This window comes from Ammodytes marinus, assembly GCF_949987685.1.
Source record: "Ammodytes marinus genome assembly, chromosome: 7".
Classification (NCBI taxonomy): Eukaryota; Metazoa; Chordata; class Actinopteri; order Uranoscopiformes; family Ammodytidae; genus Ammodytes; species Ammodytes marinus.
The window spans coordinates 21,966,574-21,988,056 of NC_137211.1; the positions used below are offsets into that span (position 1 = coordinate 21,966,574).

Here is a 21,483-nt window from a genome sequence, read left to right on the forward strand (position 1 = left end):
CGGACGACGACGCCCGATCCCGAGTCGCGTGGGAGGCTTGGCCCCCGTTCACAACTGCTTGCAGTTCTAGTATTATAATAGTTATTTTATAATGATAGAACGCTGGTTCCGTATGGGTGAAGTATTCCTTTAATTCACTTGTTTATAATAACACAGAGAAACATAGAATCTGTGATTTGGACAAAAGCACATTCAGAAATACAAATTATGTCATCGTCCATTGCATGGACTCATTGGGGAAGCTACAAGTGCACCCAAGAAGAAAGCATTACCTTCACAGTTTACATACTGTACACACACCTATTCTTAATAAGTCACTGGTAGTCCATTAATATACTACACAGGAAACCTTGTTTGGTTTCAACTAATACCATTACAATATTATATGACCATATAATCTCTCACCCATGGTCCTGAAATTATTTAGATTCTTCTGGATTAAAATGATTTGAAAAGAAAACATTGCAACAGTGTAGCTATGGTCATGGAAAGGTTGTGGTTACGGAAAAGAAACTGGATGAGGCAACAGTCTGACATTTATTTCAATTGTCCAGGTGTTCTGAGATTACAAAGTAGCAGGGTTCCCATCACTTCTGTCAGGTTTTCTTTTCATTTACTTTTTGTATATACAAATGAGCGTAGCAATGTGCCTTTGAGGAAAGACTGTTCGGTAACACTTTACAATAAGGGTACATTAATTAAGTTTTAGTTAATGCTTAATCAAGGCTTAATAAGCGTGTACTAAGCATTACCTAACTGTTAATATATGCTTAGTAAATGCTTAATAATAAACATTTACTAAGCATTAACTAACTGTTATGCTTAGTTGATGCTTAACTAATCATTAGTTAACGAAGCATTAACAAACCAATAATAACTAAGCATTAACACTTACTTCATGCATAATAGGCATTAACTACGCACTAATTATCCATTAATCGCATTCTCTAAGCATTAACTAACAGTTAATTAATGTACCCTTATTGTTAAATGTTACCCACTGTTCAGATGCATGTGCAGTCATCCTGATTATTGGGCCTTTCCCCTCTCAATGACAGCTGCTTCTGGTCAAATGTGTATAGGGGAATGATACTGCTATATAGATGCAATGAAGGCATCGTGTTCTACCCAACATTTAGAAGAGGGCGAAACATTGCACAAGCTCCATTCTCTTGGCCTTTAAAATCTGTATCTGTAGCCAAATCATGGACCAGCTGGTGTGGAGGCATTAGTGCTCTGTGTACGTTGAGGTGCTCTTTTTCCTGCCCCCACAAGCCCAAAGCAACATTCCAAGTAAGCATGTGTTCATCAATTAATTTCCAACTTGTCTTATTTGCTTCACATAACATAGTGTTAATCAAATGCAGACACTTCTCCTGTGTCTACACACTAACCTCCAGGCTGTTGTGATTTTCCCTGCATTCATAATCTCTGTCTGCAGGATTTACACATCTCATTAACATTCATATTTCAGAGTCAAAGCAATGTGACGAGGACCTCCTTATCTTGACTCACCAACTAAAGTTTTTTTCTGAAAAGCTGCTTGTGACAAAGCCAAGTGAGGCAAGAGACGCAACAGGTAATGATGTAAGAGATTTGGCCTACACAGCTGTCAATGCAACTTGGATTCAAGAAAGAGAAATACCTACTCTTCCCACCTTTTTTTTCTAACATCAAAGCCAGGTGTTACCATAGATATAAAGGGAGGGTTACATCAGAACATTTGTAGTGATCAAAGTGTTTTTTTTTCTTTTTCTTTCAGTTGTTTGATGCTTAAGAACACCAGAAAAGTAATAAAGCCACTTACACAGTTACAGCACCAAACAAGCCTGAACGATTGGTCCAATTAAACATCTACATAGATATATACTTTATAAAACATTGAGCATTTACAATTTTTAAAAGATGCTAGATGTTTTGTTTGCGTCCGTCTTTTGATTTCCCAAACTCCCGTTATACCAAATAAAGACACAGCACACAAAAACATGGTAAAAATGGGCATCTAAAATGAAATCACAGTGGCCTCTGGACCCCCAAGTGGCAGTGAAGGTTAACCCCGGTACTAGACGAGCCTGTGCCGACAGTCTCCAAACTATTACGAGAATGTCCTTGATGAAGCTGGATCAGTACACTCAGGATGGCAACGGTTTGGTTTATTGTATGAGAATGTGTATTCCATTGCAGCCCCATCAGTATGCCGTCTCTTTGATGATGTTGGTGGAGAGGGTGTGGTTGCTGGAGATGCTGATGGAGTGGCGGTTCAGGACATGAGGATGCCCCCTTCGGTCGTGGCGGCAGGGCATGAAGAAGTATCGCATTGTGGAGATGAAGATCTCGCGGTAATTGGCTGACACCAGGTTGTAGAGGATGGGATTAATGGCCGAACTGACGTAGAACAGGACGTTGGTCACCATGAAGAAATAGTGGTAGAAGTCATACAAGTCACTGTGTGAAAACAGAGGGCAGACAGACAGATTTTTTTAACATTTGTTAAATATAAATATAAATATGTGGCATGTTAAACATTTATGAGACAGGACATAATGGTAAACATCCCTTGAATACACTGTTATGGTGCATCCACACCAAACGCGTTTGGGGCGTTAGGGTCGATCACTTTACATACAAAGTCAATGTACCGATGTGAATAGACACAAATTCACCTCGGGCGGTGCGTTTGATGTGTTTGGCGCGGCGGGTAAGAGGCCATCAAGTGAATATATGTGTCTGACGCTCATTCGCGTGAGTTGAAAATATTCAACTCAAGCAAATTTTCGTGTGACGCTTTGACTTGGGGGCCAAACGGCTTTGATATTGACACTGACATCAGGGTGTTTAAGCTCAGAACAGCGGCTCCTCCGACAGACTCGTCAAAACATTCATTCAGGCTTTTTACAAGGCAGCATTACTATGGTGTTATTTCGACGTAAAGATTACCCATTTCTTACCGTGAAATCACAGTGAGATCTCTGTCTTTTCCTGAAGAAGAAGGTGATATTCACCAAGCCCTTATCGATCTGAATTTGATCCAGGGAACAAGAATTTTAACAGTAGTTTACCTGTCGTCTAGCCGACACACCCGACAAAGCATCAATTTAGGCCTTTTACAAGGTGGCATTATGATGGTGTTATTTCTGCAAACTTTTCACACATTTATTGCAGACAGATCACAGTGAAATCTCTGTCTTCTCCTGGAAAAGACGGGGATATTCACTGAGCTGCACCTTCGGGTGATGGTGTGTTTACTGACATGGCGGCGGTATTCTAGGGGGCCACAACATGTAGAGAGCAGTGATAGTTGAAGTAGTTTCATCCATGGTTGACAATGGAGAGGATCGGTGGAAAGAAAAGTTGTTAAGCCCCCCCCTTCACGTGACGCAAATATTTTTATCACGTTTGGTGTTGAATACTGTATGTCCCGCGATGATTATCACGTTTCAGGTGCAAGTGCCATGCCATCAGTTATGAGATGAGAGGATGGTAAAAACTTGTCTCTTAACGACAAAGCCAAATGGCTTGCTAACTGAAAGCATGCATTGCTCTGCTGCAATTAAATAGATACATACTAAAACGCTAACATTCCTTTGAAGACCATGTGGTACAAACCTTATCTTCAGCTGAGATGATAGCCTACATGAAATCAGATTTTTTTTCTGCATAATGAGGATCTACTGCAGCTGGATGTACGCCCTTTATTAAATGGAGCATATTCATTGTAGCCTATTTGTAATCCAAAATATAATATGTATAATATAATAGGGTAATTCTTCACTTTAAAGAGGTTATTAGGACTTTATCCAATTTAAAAAATGCATTATATGCTCTTTACTACCCAGGTTATGTTTAACCTATGTCTTTGAACTGAACAATCTGACTCTGTCCGCATGGAGAGGAGATGGAACAGGGAGATGAATCTACACAGCAGGAGGGGAGGGGGCATTAAGATGATAGATGACATAAAATGGGACAGGAGATAGGATAGGTACAGAGACAGAAAGGAAAGAGGGAAGGATGAAAGAGACTACAAGATATCAGTGTTGAAGAAATGAAGCGAGGATATACTCCTTGCTTCATTTCTTCTACACTGTAGTCTCTTTCATGGATATACTGAAGTAGGGAAAACCTACTTTAAAACGGGATACACACTCCCTCAGAGAACCAGCAGAAAACTAGGTTTGCATTTGTTACATTTTCCCATGGACATATTTGTATAAGACATTGCATAGACAGTTGAAGCTCAGAGATTTCATTTCAGAGCCAGCGTTTCTAGCATTTCTAGCATTGTTGCTGCCTTTTACCACAAAAAAGTATTTCCGCAATAACATCCTATATATCTGAAATTGAGAGAAGGCTGTGCTTTGTAAAGATGCTGTTTTTATGAGGCCTTGTTGGCGCTGTACCCTGTGATTTCTTGGGTAGCAAAAACCCACTGAGAGGCATCAACACACCAATAGTGTTAGCAAAATGCACTTAGTATAAGCTCACATTTAAGTTGGAAAGCAGCTCGTTGCTTTGTGATGTGATATAATAACACATTACAATGGTTATTGTAAGTAATGTTACTGTTTGTAACCAATTAGGTAATATTACAATTTAGTTGCCTCCCAGATAAATGATAAATTGAAGCACAAAAGATAGAAACATTTTCAAGGTGTCATTTAAAGAAAACAAAGATTGCTTGCTTCACCCTTGCAAATCTATAAATGGATAAATGTTTAGCGGTGCAGAAATAAACACAATCACATAAAAAACTAAAGACAAACAGAGAAGCTTTGATCTATAGCGGCAGGCAGATAAGCTCAGTGCTCCTCCTCAGGCACTGATAGAGAGAAACAGAGGAAAGCCCCAAAATAAGAAACATGACATGGTCCTCCTATTTGAGAGACATGCTCCTTTACACTGTAGAATAACAGCCACTCTGTCACTTCTGTTCATTCATTAACAATAATCCTTAAAGGTGAAGTAAGCGGTTTATTTGTTATGTTAATATAAGTGTAGAATCGCTCTTTATTCATACAGTGATCACTTACATAATGTGCGCGTTTCATAAAGCCGATCTCTCAGTCAGCTGCTTTGCATGTAATCGGCAAATAAACTTATTGGAGTATCCCGAAAATGTTATCCAATCAGAAGAGAGAACGCTATAAACCGACACTCGTCTCACTCATATATAGTATACAGGTCCTTCTCATATAATTAGCATATTGTGATAAAGTTGATTATTTTCCATAATGTAATGATAATAATTGAACTTTCATATATTTTAGATTCATTGCACACCAACTGAAATATTTCAGGTCTTTTGTTGTTTTAATACTGATGATTTTGGCATACAGCTCATGAAAACTCCAAATTTCTATCTCAAAAAATTAGCATATCATGAAAAGGTACTCTAAACGAGCTCTTAACCTAATCATCTGAATCAACTAATTAACTCTAAACACATGCAAAAGATTCCTGAGGCTTTTAAAAACTCCCAGCCTGGTTCATTACTCAAAACCGCAATCATGGGTAAGACTGCCGACCTGACTGCTGTCCAGAAGGCCATCATTGACACCCTCAAGCAAGAGGGTAAGACACAGAAAGAAATTTCTGAGCGAATAGGCTGTTCCCAGAGTGCTGTATCAAGGCACCTCAGTGGGAAGTCTGTGGGAAGGAAAAAGTGTGGCAGAAAACGCTGCACAACCAGAAGAGGTGATCGGACCCTGAGGAGGATTGTGGAGAAGGGCCGATTCCAGACCTTGGGGGACCTGCGGAAGCAGTGGACTGAGTCTGGAGTAGAAACATCCAGAGCCACCGTGCACAGGCGTGTGCAGGAAATGGGCTACAGGTGCCGCATTCCCCAGGTCAAGCCACTTTTGAACCAGAAACAGCGGCAGAAGCGCCTGACCTGGGCTACAGAGAAGCAGCACTGGACTGTTGCTCAGTGGTCCAAAGTACTTTTTTCGGATAAAAGCAAATTTTGCATGTCATTCGGAAATCAAGGTGCCAGAGTCTGGAGGAAGACTGGGGAGAAGGAAATGCCAAAATGCCTGAAGTCCAGTGTCAAGTACCCACAGTCAGTGATGGTCTGGGGTGCCATGTCAGCTGCTGGTGTTGGTCCACTGTGTTTTATCAAAGGCAGGGTCAATGCAGCTAGCTATCAGGAGATTTTGGAGCACTTCATGCTTCCATCTGCTGAAAAGCTTTATGGAGATGAAGATTTCATTTTTCAACAAGACCTGGCACCTGCTCACAGTGCCAAAACCACTGGTAAATGGTTTACTGACCATGGTATTACTGTGCTCAATTGGCCTGCCAACTCTCCTGACTTGAACCCCATAGAGAATCTGTGGGATATTGTGAAGAGGAAGTTGAGAGACACCAGACCCAACACTGTGGATGAGCTTAAGGCCGCTATCGAAGCATCCTGGGCCTCCATAACACCTCAGCAGTGCCACAGGCTGATTGCCTCCATGCCACGCCGCACTGAAGCAGTCATTTCTGCGAAAGGATTCCCGATCAAGTATTGAGTGCATAACTGAACATAATTATTTGAAGGTTGACTTTTTTGTATTAAAAACACTTTTCTTTTATTGGTCGGATGAAATATGCAAATTTTTTGAGATAGGGATTTTGGGTTTTCATGAGCTGTATGCCAAAATCATCAGTATTAAAACAACAAAAGACCTGAAATATTTCAGTTGGTGTGCAATGAATATAAAATATATGAAAGTTCAATTATTATCATTACATTATGGAAAATAATCAACTTTATCACAATATGCTAATTATATGAGAAGGACCTGTATATATATATATACATATATATATATACATATATATATATTTGTTTGTTTGTACGGTTAGATATACTATATATGTAGAGTCACTGCAATTGTTAGTTAAGTGTTATCTTTGTGAAAATAGGTTTATATATTTTATCTGTCCTAGTGTATCTTTTATTTTATTTTACTTTTAACTGTACTCACTTTACATTTATTTAGTATTCTTGTCCCTGATCTTGTATTATATGTATTGGATGCTGAATGTAGTATATGAGAATAGTATGTGGCATTGTTGGTTGTGCTTATTTTATTTTATATCATCATAGTGCTGCTTTCTTGGAAAGGGCATTTTGAAAAGAGATTTTAATCTCTATGAATTTTACCTGGTTGAATAAAGGATATTGACAGGCTTGTCTGTTTTCCTTCTCTTCCTCTTCCAAACTCAAGAGACTGAAAGTGCTCCCGTAGTTTAAACTGTGATTGAAAAATCAGCAGGCCATGAAGGCTGAGGCAGGAAGTGGATGAAACATTGGTTGTTTGCGCTCATCTGCAGTAATAGTTTGGTCGAGCGTCATTTAATGGCATCTCATCAGATGCGTAATGTCGGCCGACATCCTCTGCCCCACTGTGTGCACCATTCATTATTCGAACGGAACTGCTCATTCTCTAATCATTATAGCATCTGCCAGCAGTCTGCATGTACATCTCGGCCTGCATGTCTGCAGTGCATACTGGTGTTGAGTTCATGATCACCCAGGTTCTAAAAGTGGTGACAGTATTAAAGGTGAAGTAAGCGTTTTATTTATGTTAATATAAGTGTTAAATCTTTATTCATACAGTGATCACTTATATAGTGTGCACGTTTCATAAAGCCGATCTCTCAGTCACCCGCTCTGCATGTAATCGGCAGAAAAACTTTTCGGAGATCCCGAAACTGATATCCAATCAGAAGAGAGAACGCTACAAACCGTCACCCGCCTCACTGCCGGTGCACGCGCAGAGCGACAGATGGGTGAATGCACATGCAACCTAGGGTGCAAGATGGCAGCACCCTAGGTTGCATGTGTGTTTGTCTCTCTGTCTGTCTCAGTTTCTTTTGTTTTTATATCTGATTTGCCGTCATTTTTTAGTATCAGCTACTACTGACCACACTGGATTTTAAGTGAAATAATTTTGAATCGAATACGGACTACGTGGTTCCTGAAAAGTGAAAACTAAGGCAATCCACCCAGCATCTGCTAGCATCTCAAGGCTAACAAACATTTTGCCCAGGCTCTGTTAGCTTCTCCAAGCCCCAGCTGCATGCAGGAGTAGCCCATGCCGGAGCAGCAGCAGCTAGCATCCAGCCTCCAGCCACCTGCCTGGCCTACTAGCCTCCAGCCACCTGCATGGCCTGCTAGCATCAATAATTTTCTTTACTTTTTTGCCAAAATCATCAATATTAAAACAATAAAAGGCTTGAACTACTTCAGTTGTGTGTAATGAATCTAAAATATATGAAAGTCTAATGTTTATCAGTACATTACAGAAAATATTGAACTTTATCACAATATGCTAATTATACGAGAAGGACCTGTATACACTCCATGGTCTCACTGCCGGTGCACGCCAGAGCAACAGATGGGTGAATGTGTATGCGCCTACAATGGCGGAGCAGGTAAAAATCTGTTTTGATGGTTTTTATCATGTTTTATCACACTTATGGATCTGAGATGATGCTAGATAACTTGCTGCTTGAAGACCGCAGTGCATTAATGTGGTGACGTAGGGACGAGCGAGGGGACTGCTAACTGCAGTAACTGACAGGAAGTTAGCTAAAAGAACCATTCCGCTTACAGCACCTTTAAATGTAACACGTTTAGTTGTCAATTTTGCTATGCATTGATGTGGGTGCTATCACATCAAAAAACACAACATTTTGAATTCATTTATTCTTAACTTCCTTTTTTTTGAAGTCAACAGCCTCTAGCAATGTAATCAAAATAAATGTAATTTCAGTTCCACTTCGAAAAATGCTACAATAGAAGAATGTGACTAATGTTAAGAAGCAGATTGAATATGTATTGAGCCTTTTGGAATTAGAAATGAAATATGTTGAGATTTTTAGCATGAAGTGAAACTGACTCTGCATAGTGTGGTAGGGCTTATCATTAGAGGATATAGACGAGGAGAAAGAGGAGGAGAATGTTGAATCTCATCAGGAATATATCTGCTATTCCTGCTCCTCTCTCTGTGAAATGCCCTTAACTGATGACCCTATAAATGATGAATGCATTCAGAGCATGTGTGTATGTGTGCGTATGGGTATGTACTCTCTATATTTATGCAGCATCAGTGTTTCTCCAGAGTTTACATGAGCAAACAAACTGCTGGGGGTTCCCATGCATGAGAGGCTGAGGGTTAGAATCATTACTTACTTGGACCAGTCAGAGATGTAGCAAAACATGAGGCGGCGAGCGTGATAGGGCAGAAAGCAGACAACAAAGGCTATGACCACCACACCTAGACACAAGGGAGAGACAAATATATTGTAAATAGATAGTAAACAATTTACATATATAAAGACATTTTCTTTTGATGTGAGTCCTGTGTGTTTACTAATCGGACAAGTAGGCTACCACCAAATACCATACATGTAGATTTATATTGAGGACACAAGATACAAGAGAATAATTACATCTTGCGTTTTTTTTATTGAAAATAAAAAAAAGTAATGTGCTCCCAGAATAATGTTCAAACACACAGTGACGTGTATAAACTGTGGCCCAGTAAATCAAAATAAAAGTCTGATAATTAGCTGTTAGCAGTGTACAGATGGATGCACAGACAACTATCATTACTTTGATACTGAAGAAAACTTAAAAACATGTTCATTCTCGGGCAAGTTTTCCAGCTATAAGGAGCATGTTTTTGATCATCTCCAAGAAGTGAAAGATAATGATATCCTCAGGAGGTTCAAGTCCAATAGAATCTAAAAAATATCTCTAGTATTCTGTGTTTTCAGATTTGAGTGGGTTGTGACAGGGCCGGCCCAAGCCTTCATGGGGCCCTAAGCAGAATTTGATGAGGGGGCCCTCTCCAATGTTAGCGCTGCCCAATTATTGACTATTGGTAAATGTCATTCACACCAAGTATTTTCCGCTACTGCCTCCAATGTCCAGCTCTGTGAAAATAATAGCCAGCTGAGATCCCGACCCTCCTAGGGGGGTCTGGGGTATGCACCCCCGGGAGATTTTTTTGTGTTTTAAATGTTTTAAACAAACTCAATACACACTGCATGGATGTGAACATGACGTATCATTTAACCTCGGATTATCGCCCAGATGAACTGATTCCAGACCAAAACATTGTATTCCTTTTTTTGATAGATAACTTACATTTGTATAATATGATGTTAATATCAAACACAAAAAAAAAAAAAAAAAGAATTGTGACTGAGAAGTGTATGATTTGAGATAAATTGCAGGAATCTGATAATAAAAGTGTATACGAGTACCTTCATCTGGAACCTAAGTCAATTTATTGATTATTTTTATAATCCATGCATGTCTCTCCACACCCCTCCTGCAACTCTGCCTCACAGCTTTAAAAGCTCTGGCCTAAATAAATCAAACCAATAAAGTCTGATTTGTATTTGAAAATAATAAGAAGATGAATCTAACCTGAGTAACAGGTAATGTAACTCAACATTTATTGTTGAAATTGAGCATAGCGGTAGATCAGGCAGGCCACGGAGTCAAGATCAGCTCTGAATTCCAGCTGCATCAAATCAAATCAGTTTTATTTATATAGCCCATTATCACAATAGCCTCACAATTTGCCTCAGTGGGCTTCGCAGTCCATGGGGCGCCTTGTTTAAGCTGCTTTAGCCTACAGACCTCTGCTGATTCCTCTGAAGGCTGCTTTGCAACCCGTCTCCACTCATGCTGTGTCTGACCAATCAATGTAATTTCTGTTGTCATTGACGCCTGCTCTGTACCCATGGGGGTTCTTTGCTGCTGCTCTTAGAACAGAGTCATACTGCTAAATGTCACCTACTGCAACAGTCTGAAATAAAACATTTCCTTAACTTAAGTTGTCCTGACTGAAATCCAACTGAAATAACGGGTGGTCCTATCTGATGGAAAATAAAATCCACTAACATGATTTTTATGTAATAATTAAATGGGATAAATAAAGTCAGTCTAAAATGTCTGATTTAAAAACATAAAAACTCGGGTCATAATAGCACTGCATGCAATTCAAGAGCTCCAGTTGATTTGCATGCACTTTTGAGACAGTCTCCAACTTTAGCTCATTGGTTTACTGACAAGTCATGCAAGGAGCCAAAGTAGAAGATGGGATCATCAGGTAGAAACAGTAGATGTAGAAGACAAGTCAAGCTTTTTCTGCACTGTACAAAACTAATGAACCGATGTAAGTTTATTAAGGAAGGATGAACCTTACTGAATGAAAATTTAACTTATAACTATATACATTTCTGCGTTATTTACTATTAGCCTATTTGTTTAAATATTTGCAAATCGTGAAGAGATGTGCCGTTTCAGCCACTTATTTGTCCCTGTTTGTACGGAACAGACAACTATGTGAATTCTGTTTTTTTACCAAAGAGAAATAATCAAATGATTTTGATCTCTTTTTTCTTTATTTTTGAACACAACTTCTCAAAGGATGTATGCACAGTTAAGGCAATCAGATGATTGTGCAGTGTGTCTGTTTCCACTTGAGAGTTACTGATTTAATAAATGAGGTGTACATCCTTAATATATGCCTACAGGCATGACATCAATCCTTATTGAATTAGAAACCAGCGACACAAAAATCAATACAGCTACAACAGTAGAACAACACAAGCATCTGATTGGAAATTAACCTATTCATTAAGGCCACATATTTAGGTCCTCAGGTGCTTCTCCTGTCTTTTTTTCCTAAAAAGGGTTTGTAGTCCTTTCAGTTTGAGCTCAGACATCCTTTGTCCCTCTTTTCATTCCTGTTCTGTCAATAAAGTTTCATTACAACCGTCACTATACAATATATTATTTGGATAAAAATTTGCCCCTGAAGACTGGGCTCAAACAATTCAACTCAGGTTGAAAAAGCGAATTAAGCAATTGTCTCAGCTGTACAATACACATCGCTGTCATCCTTCCTTTGTGAAAACAATCACAAAGTGCTCTTTGGAAAAGCACCCTACCAGCCCAACACAGCTTTAACAAGTCTCCAAGGTTTAAAAGTGATTAATGCTGGCTGCCCAAGAGGATTCAACTGCAACCAAAATATATGAATCAAATCCCTCAATTATCTATTTGGATTTTATCTTTAGGATTATCTGTTAGTGAACTGTAATCTGTGCAAAGCATAATGAGTATCGGCCTTTACAAAAGGAAAAATTCTGACCCACTATTTTGGGTTGCAGAGTCAGTAACGAACCACACCAAAACTATTCATCTCCACTGCTGAAGGCTCAGCTTTAATGAAGACTTTAAATAAATCATCTGCTTCCTGGCCACAGCCTTGAAAACACCCAGCCAGAAAGCAATCATCAGTCATTAAAATCACAGCATACATTTTAGAAGTTTAACATGAAGGATGAAGCTTAGCAAAAGTTCTATCAGGAACACTGACTATTTAACTCCTCTCAAAAAAACTGTCAGGCTCTCTGGCATAACATCATTCTATTTACCATGAACTCTGAATGCCAATCATCTCACTGCTATCACATTTTTAAAACTCTCTTCTCTCTGCGCCGTCAGTTGTCATTTCAGTCCAGGGGTCCTTCTACCCATCACAAGTCCAGCTCCATAACCATCCATCCAGTTATTCAGCATCGTTTTCCACCTCTTCATCACCACCACCAGTGTCTAGAGTCCGTCGATGTGCAATTCCCTTGGCTTCTATACCCCTCTAAGATGCTATCACAAGCATGAGCACATGTCAAATAAATCGATTTGTTCATTCTTTAAATCTCTGATCCATTTAAGACTCCCATGATCGAAATGCTGTGTGAAGCTGCACTTTGACACACTGAATAACAAATGCAAATATGCTGATGTTCTAAATGCGAAAGATTGACAAACTGGCTACAAACAGATGAAAAATTAAAGGGGGAAAAAAATGAATACTTGAGTGGAGAACCATAACAAAGCCAGATGCTTCAAGCCATGTGCACTGGATTGTGCAATTTAGCAATTAACATCCACCCATGCTCTTTGGCATGCATACAAAAAGTGTTGATTCTGATTTAGTATCTAGATGGCAAGAGGGAAATATCGAAAGAGGATTCACAGTTGAGTGATGAGTATGTAAATGTGAATCGTACGCTATGGCCTTTGCAGTCACCAGATCTCAACCCAATTGAGATAACTCTCCAACATCATTAGAACACCACATTTGGTAACATGAGGGATGTATGGTGTTCATCCCTCCAGTAGAGTTACAGGGACTTGGAGAATCAATGCCAAGGTGCACTTACTAAGCTGTTCGGTGGTAGCCAAACAGCTTGCTCAGAGAATGATGTTGAGTTTCCTTTAATTCTTCATCTGTCTTTATTACCTCTCGGTATTTATGGCGGGTGCTGTAATTTGTGGCAACTTGTTTTCTATCAGCTTTTTCTCTAAAAATAATCATGCTTTTTTTTGGAAGTACACAGCAGAAAACCAGAGGCCAAACGTATGCCTCTTTGGTTATGTCACCCTCAGGCTATTCTGTGAAACTACTGTAAAAGCAATAATTTAGTTCACTTGGATGAGGGTTCAGGTCCAATCTTAAACATCGTAGGAAACTCATTAGTTGAGACATTCATGATAAGCCAGCTGCACAAGAGAGATCTTACAGATATTTGAATGCCCCACAGTTATTTTCTCTCGTGGCTCTGTGGTGAGATTCTCTGAAGGTGGTGAGCGCTTTGGGAGCAGTCAAGAAACAAACCCACTTAGTCCATTACCGACAGGCAGACGGGGATCTCATTTGTCGGGAGTATATTCCAGCAAGGCAGTTCCATCCTAAGCTCTTTGCACATCGCAATTTGTCAGTGTCAGTCTGTCCAATTGGTAGAAGTCAGTCAGTCATCACACACACACACACACACACACACACACACACACACACACACACACACACACACACACACACACACACACACACACACACACACACACACACACACACACACACACACACACACACACACACACACACACACACACACACACACACACACACACACACACACACACACACACACACACAAACTTAGTCATTTATCAGAAACTGTCATTCTGAAACCAAGGGCAACAAGGCTTCCGCTGTCAAAGCTCTTTGAATTTATGGCTTAGTACATTTTTACCAATGGACGTCTCCAGAATATGACAATATGGCTCCTTTGTCTACATTAGGATTAAACCTGCACTCTCACGAAACTTCCAATCATCCCATTTGAGGCGCTACTTCATACAGCCACACAGGACAATTATGCGATTGTGCATTCTGTCTGAACACAGAGAGAAAACTTTCCTGTTACTACAGACATTAAAATGCCAACTTGTGCTCTTCAGCATAGCATACATAAGGATTACAAATTGTTTGGGTTTGGACATATAAATGATCGGTATGTAAAAAGAAATAGAAGCTGTGGCCAAAAGCTTCAGTTTCTTGTTTTAACTAAAGTGAGTAAATTATGTTCACTACCTTGAAAAAAAAAATTGGTGTGCAGATCAATAGGACCTTCCTGCATTGAAAAACAGACCAAATGACTACTCGCTTTGTGGTAAAAAGACAATTATTTAAGTGTGTGAGGCAGCTCCTCTGCAAACCACTGTGACTCATTCATTGTGAACAGCTGTAATTAATGTTGGCCTGACTTGTGGTTTTATAGTGAAGGAGAGTGATTAATAAAAGCTGATGCTGAATTGCCAAATGATGGAGCAGATTGAGAACCATTATGACGAACTGGGTGGGACTTGAAGTGGGACCACTTCAAACTGGAGTCATTATGGGTAGATCTAATTAAGTTAAAGAAGGACAGGGAGAATTAATCTGTGCCCCATTCTAGTCAATGTCTCAGCCAACTTTCCTAATTGATGAGGCGGAATGTGAGGGACATTACTGCGAAGATTAGTCAGTCTCTACATTACATCTGTGTGATAAAAATAGCAATAACACTCAGGCTGTTAATAAATACTTTCAAAGTCTTTATTTTATAATTGACATTGCGTGACATACTCCAACCAATCGGAATGTCACTAGAGAGTGCAACACTGCTCATCGTGGATTGGGTCGGATAGGATACGGCTGTATCTGTTGTATCCACTGCTGTAACTGCAAGTACAAGAGTCCAAACTAGACCCAGCAGGCTACTACATTCACTGTAATCCAATTAAGCTTTAAATTTAATTTGTGAAATGATGACATCAGTCAGAACAATGAAATGAGAATCATTACGGAGAGACACTGTGTTTTATTACAAATCCCTAATGGAATGCCAGAAATGTCGATCCAAGATCTGAGAGAGTTTATCAGACGTGTCCCTCTATTAAACAAGAGTTCGGAGCTAAAATATAGAGGGATAATTGCTGTGACTTTTACAGATGGAGAGACAAGGAGTTATTAAAATGACAGAATCATATTTGCTTACGCTTCAAAATTATCATCAGGATCAGGTAGAGGTGTCAGGAAACAACAGTTAATATATACCAAGTGTGCCAGCTGATTACTTGGGTGAATCAATTTATTAGCCTGATGATGTAAAAGCTTCCACTGCTAATGAATTCAAACATGTAAAAAAATCCTGTTCAATTGGACTTGTGAACAACACACTGGTCCTTGTCTTTAAATGTCTGTAAGTAAATGTGTAAGTAACTACTAGGAACGTTAAAATATTTGTGAAACAGTCAAATCCTCGTATGTAACAGCAAGCAAGACCATCAGTGAAAATATTGCATTTGCTATTTTTATATGGTTTTTCTTAATGCCTTTGGCTGGGTATGCTCCCCCAGGAACAACAGCTGGCGTGGTAAAAAAAACTACTGCTTTTGGTAAAAAAACTGAAAAAACAGAAAGAGAACCTAAAAGAATAATACATCACAAGCTGACTGTGATAGGCACTACAGCTTCAGCACTGACAAGATAACAGTGATGGATACTGTTGTTTTTGAGCGTTGTCTCTTTCAGAGTGAGTGAAGTGCAAATCCCTGATAGTTTTAGTTTGTGTTTAAAGGTCTTCAAAGTTGGTGAGTTTGTGAGTGCATGTGTGAATAAATGCTGACGGTGTGTTGTCTGCTTCTCCTGCTGTGTGGTGGTGCAGACACACAAGGCTGAGGACAAGCTGAAAGGCTCCTAACTGGTAGATCTTCAAGGCTCAGGTGTTGTCAGATCAAACTAGGTCCATCAAAGAGCTATTGTTACTGACTAAAACTAGCATGTACTGGCTAGCTGGCGTGTGTTAGTGGTTAGCTCTCCAGTTGCAATAATAGTTCACTTACTAACCCTGTTAATAGGTCAACATGCTTCTAACCTCACTTATTTCACTTATTTTACTCTGATGCTCAGAAGAACTCGGACAGTTCTAGTGTGAGCTTGGCTTCAGTTCGAAACAGGAAGGCAAATCCCACAAATTACTGTTGGCACCATGTATTACAAATCTAACAGAGACTTTGAAGGAAGCCCTTAAAATCACCTGCTCTCCTTCTGTGTCTACCCATGCGTATGTAAAAAGGAGGGATGTTTACTCACGGAGGACAATAACTCCATGGCGAAGCGACTGGGCACGGTTGGGCTCCACCGTTACATTCAGAATGGTGGGATTTCCCCCAATGATGCAGACACGGCTGTCTTTCTCTGCCTCGTGGAACATTCGCAGCAGCTGATTGGCTATGATCCCGTTCAGTGCAGATATGGCCACCATGGGTATCACAAAGGACAGTAATGCATTGACCTGTTCAGAAGGACATAAACATAGGTTAGACTTCTGAACAGCAGCCCATCACTGAATCATAAGATAACTCCAAATTGTCACATTTATTATTACGTCTGTAGTGCGTAACTTCTGTTGCCCCCGTTAGGCATTCTGAGTAATTACTACAACACTGTCGGCCACTCTTCATGAGGTAAGCCTTTGGTGATCCTGCATGGATTTGACAGCTTCTGCAGTACGCCCAAGTATTTTCTTAGCAGTACAATCAACAACTGAAACATTTCCTGAGCCAGTGTCAGGGGGTGACACCAGTTTGTAAATGCTCACATAGCCTATTGAGAAATACAGAAAGCGTGTTGTGGAGCTGAAAGGCTTAATCAACTTTGTGTCAACTCACTATAGGTTTAAGTCAAGGACAACAAGTCATCAAACAAGCGAAATTGCTCCTTAGTTGCTCTTAAGAAAAGTATCAATGTTTCATGTTATATGAACATTGGGAGTTGGGCTGGTTATATACCATTGAAAATGAAGAAGGCTAAACAAGATGATATTGTATAGTAGCTAAACAAATTAAAACAATGGATAGCCATGTGGAAAACATGGTGAAAATATGGGATTTCTGTTTCTTTAACTAGCCAATTGAGGGGAAGTTCACACAGATGTGATGTTTTTATCTGTTATTGTTTCTGCCACTTCCTTAAAGTGGAATGAACATTTTCTTGATTCATTATTTTGCCCATGAAATGTAAAATATGCCATTACAATTTCTGGAGAATGACACATTTAAATAGCTTGTTTTGTCCAAATGTAGTCCAAACCACCTACATTAAGAATATTATTATAGAGGATACAATAAAGCAGTACATCTTCACCATGAATAATACTTGAAAGCTACCATTGTGTTAAATCATGGAACATGTAAAGCATAATTCTAGTGAGTACGAGGGATGGCTGAAAGGGTATTACATTTTTTTTTAGGACAATAGGACATGAGAGGTGAAGAGCAGCGCGATAAATTGTAAACACCTATGAGAATACATTAGGGTTGCAGCAAAACAGTGGGACACTTTGTGCTTTTCAAAACCTTTTTTGCAACCAATATATTGCCGTCCTCCTTTCATTATATTCATTCACTGGAGCAGACATATGAACAAATAATGTTCCACTCTTGTTTTTTTCCCTGATTCTGAAGCTCCAAAACACTCAAAATGAAATGAAAGTTTTCCATTTTGAGTGCCAATTTTGAGAAAATTTGGAGTGGAATGTTCTGCATAAGTCATTTTCTTTACCGTGTGCTGCCTCACTGTATAAAGGAAAAGAGAGAAAAGAAAGTGAGCAATGAGGATGATTGAGGAGCAGCCAGAACAGCTGACTTCTTACTAGATCTACTCTAGATCTGCATGGATGTGCAATTTGGTCATTTGTATAGACGTTTTCTGAATCATTGCAACTCACAGCTTTTACAAGGGTTCTTCCCTGCAGGATTCCCCCTCCACCTATTACATACCCACTCAGATACAGTGGTGGTGTTTTTCCAGAGGATAATCATGGATGAAAAATGTTAATGGTGTTAATGAACAGGTTGGCTGACTTCTGAGGGTTCCGTGCCTTCTAGACATTGATGACTGATTAAAGTTGAAAAGCAGGGATGAGGAAAAGCAGCGAGGCAAACCCTGGCTTCAGAGTGAGACCAAACTCCTGCTCGCTTGGGAGAGCAGCCAAAACACTGGCAGAGCTAACGTGGATAATTGGAACTGAAGAGCAAAGGTATTGAGATATTAGGCAAGAATGACTTGTAGGGGAAAGGGGAACATGGAGAAAAATAACAGTGGGTGTGACTCCAGCTGGAATCTTTTTACATTTTGATGGACATCAGAACAATCTATCAGTCAGGTTACACAATCTTAAAATGAATAAAGTATGATTTAGGCCTGCAAACACAACAGGACTTTGACGTCCCCTTCGCTGAGTGCTGTCACGACTTCAACTGCGGTTAATATATAACTCTTATCGAGTGTTGAGAACCAATTACTTGAATTTACCTTCCTGTCACGAGATTTATGAGTAACTGTTGTCCCACTTGTTCTTTCTGTGGAATGTGTGTACTGGGTGGGGAATATATCCTCTTCCCACCTGATAAGAACATCAATATTATCTAAATGTTATTTAACTGAATGCAGTTCTTTTTTAATTAGTAAATTTCTGTTTTTGCGAGCCTCCCATTGTTTTCTGGGGAAATGAGGGTCATGATGTGCAGTGAGTGACTGTCACAAGCGCACACAAAGCACCGATTCAAGCGTATTTTGTATGTTTAGTTTATTTGTGCATATTTGCGAGCTGCATCTGTCTTTTGGCAGAGTTGTTAGGAATGCTGTTGTTGTATTTTGTGACACCCTGCACTAGTGCACTGTTGTGCCAGTTCTGATCTCAGCCATGGTTGACTTCGGGAAATAAAATAGCAGGAAGAAATCTTGGCTCGATAGAAACGATGAACCCAGATATGATCAAGCTTGTTGTGGAAGTTTACATGGAAACTTCCATGCCTCCTGACTACCTCAGGAGGTGCACACAGCTGGGTGTTTCACTAATGCTAACCTGGCGCTAACTTGGTTAACTTGGCTACAGCACAACCGGTAGCTAAGTTCAACACAAGCAAAATACACATTCATTAATTCAATTTTAGGAGGCCCAACCTCCTTGCTCACTCTCCACACGCCTGCTCCTTCTGATCAAGAAGTATGTTACAATATAGGCTACGTCGTTACCATAAACATTAGCAGCTGCCATTATCCACTTCACATCTTCCAATGTAACGTAAGCTCGCTATTATTTGGCAGCTGATGTAGGCTCTCTGTATCTTAATGATCTTTGCTTATTATTATTATGAATAAGAACAAATTATGCTACCATAATTATGCAGACGACACACAAATTTACATAACCATATCACCAGGAGACTACAGTCCGATACAAGCACTGAGTAAGTGCATTGAACAAATCAATGATTGGATGTGCCAAAATTTCCTTCAATTAAACAACAACAAAACTGAAGTAATTGTCTTTGGTGCCAAAGATGAACAATTAAAAGTCAGCGCACAGCTTACATCTGTTATGCTAGAAACCACACACCAAGCCAGAAATCTTGGTGTTGTCATTGACTCCGACTTGAATTTCAAGAAACACATTAAATCAATTAATAAGTCAGCATACTACCACCTTAAAAACATATCAAGAATTAAAGGACTTATGTCTCAGCAAGATTTAGAAAAACTTGTCCATGCATTTATCTTTAGTAGACTTGACTACTGTAACAGTGTCCTTGCAGGCCTTCCAAAAAAATCTACCAGACAGCTTCAGCTAATTCAGAACGCTGCTGCTCGAGTCCTCACTAGGACCAAAAAAGTGGATCACATTACCCCAGTTCTGAGGTCTTTACACTGGCTTCCTGTCACTCAAAGAATTGATTTCAAAATACTGATGTTGGTTTATAAAGCACTAAATGGTTTAGCGCCAAAATACATTACTGATCTGCTGATACGTTATGAACCGTCCAGAGCCCTTAGGTCGTCTGGGACAGGTTTACTTACAGTCCCAAGAGTTAGGACTAAACGAGGAGAAGCAGCTTTTAGTTTTTATGCACCAAATATCTGGAACAAACTCCCAGAAAACTTGAGGTCTGCTGCAACCCTCAGTTCTTTTAAATCGAGTCTGAAGACTTTTCTGTTTCCATTTTAACCTGTACTTTTAATTTAATTTAAATGTTTTACTTCTTTTCATTCACTTTTAAATGTCTTCTAATGTGTTTTATGTATTTTAATCTTGCCCCTGTAAAGCACTTTGAGTGGCCTTGTGTTTGAATTGTGCTATATAAATAAACTTGCCTTGCCTTGCCTTGCCTTATGTTGACATGTGATTGGAATATGATATGAACGTGCTTCAAATTTGTTTCGTTTAGCCGGCATTTGAGGAGGACGGGTACTGTGAGTGCAGGTAATCGCTTTGTCACGGGTACAGCAGGGCAAGGCATAATCATAGTCCATCACAGAACAATACAATGCAATGCGGAAAACAAGAACAGGGGGGTATTTCAAGAAGCGGGTTTTGAGGCAACTCAGAGTTTGTTCGCTCTGAGTTAATGGAAACTCTGGGTTTTCCGTTTCAGTAAGCAGGTTCAGCACACCTCAGAGTCAGTTGCTGCGGCAACATATGCCGTGGGTCTAACCTGTCAGATATGTGGTTAGACCTACTCTGAGTTTGTTTTTATTTTACGCTGCAGCTCCAACCTAAGAAAGAGTCACTGTCACAACGCCTCCCTCCCTGTACAGTTTAAAGCAAAATCACTCCATAGGGATGTTGTTATCATTTCCTGATGATTTCACGTTTGATCGATCATCTATCTGATCAGTAGCCTATAGTTCTCAGCCCTCGTGTCGTTCATATAGGCGGTCACCTTACACACTGTGAACATGCTCTACATTCAGATTAATAAACATATTTGTATTGTATGTATATCATTCTTTTTTTATTATTATTCAACGTCTGTGCCACTGAACAGATTTCTGTCAGGTCGAAATGTAATTCTGCGGCTGCAAGTGATCGTTACTGTTCACTTGTGTGATCCCAAAGTCAGAGACGAGCCTCGTTAAATAGCCTAATATGAATATAGAAATTATATAATAGGCTCATTTAAAATGTGATCACTTGAGGAAAATGGATCTGGTAATAAATCAATCAGGCTCTACAATGGAAACTGTCACCTAATTTGCCTGATGTTAATGTATTTCACCCCCCATTTAAAATAAGCAA

At 39.6% G+C, this 21,483-nt stretch overlaps 1 protein-coding gene across 1 annotated transcript in view; it reads right to left on the bottom strand.

The window, feature by feature from the left end:
• Nucleotides 1-2,189: 2,189 nt before the first annotated feature.
• ntsr1 (neurotensin receptor 1 (high affinity)) overlaps nucleotides 2,190-21,483 on the bottom strand; it is a gene marked incomplete at both ends in the record, with an annotated part of 45,523 nt that continues 26,229 nt past the window's right edge. Inside the window, 3 exons of the mRNA XM_080030373.1 lie at nucleotides 2,190-2,445; nucleotides 9,185-9,269; nucleotides 16,497-16,698. Of these exons, the coding sequence (XP_079886499.1) occupies nucleotides 2,190-2,445; nucleotides 9,185-9,269; nucleotides 16,497-16,698 (543 nt within the window). The remainder of the gene's footprint in view (nucleotides 2,446-9,184; nucleotides 9,270-16,496; nucleotides 16,699-21,483) is intronic.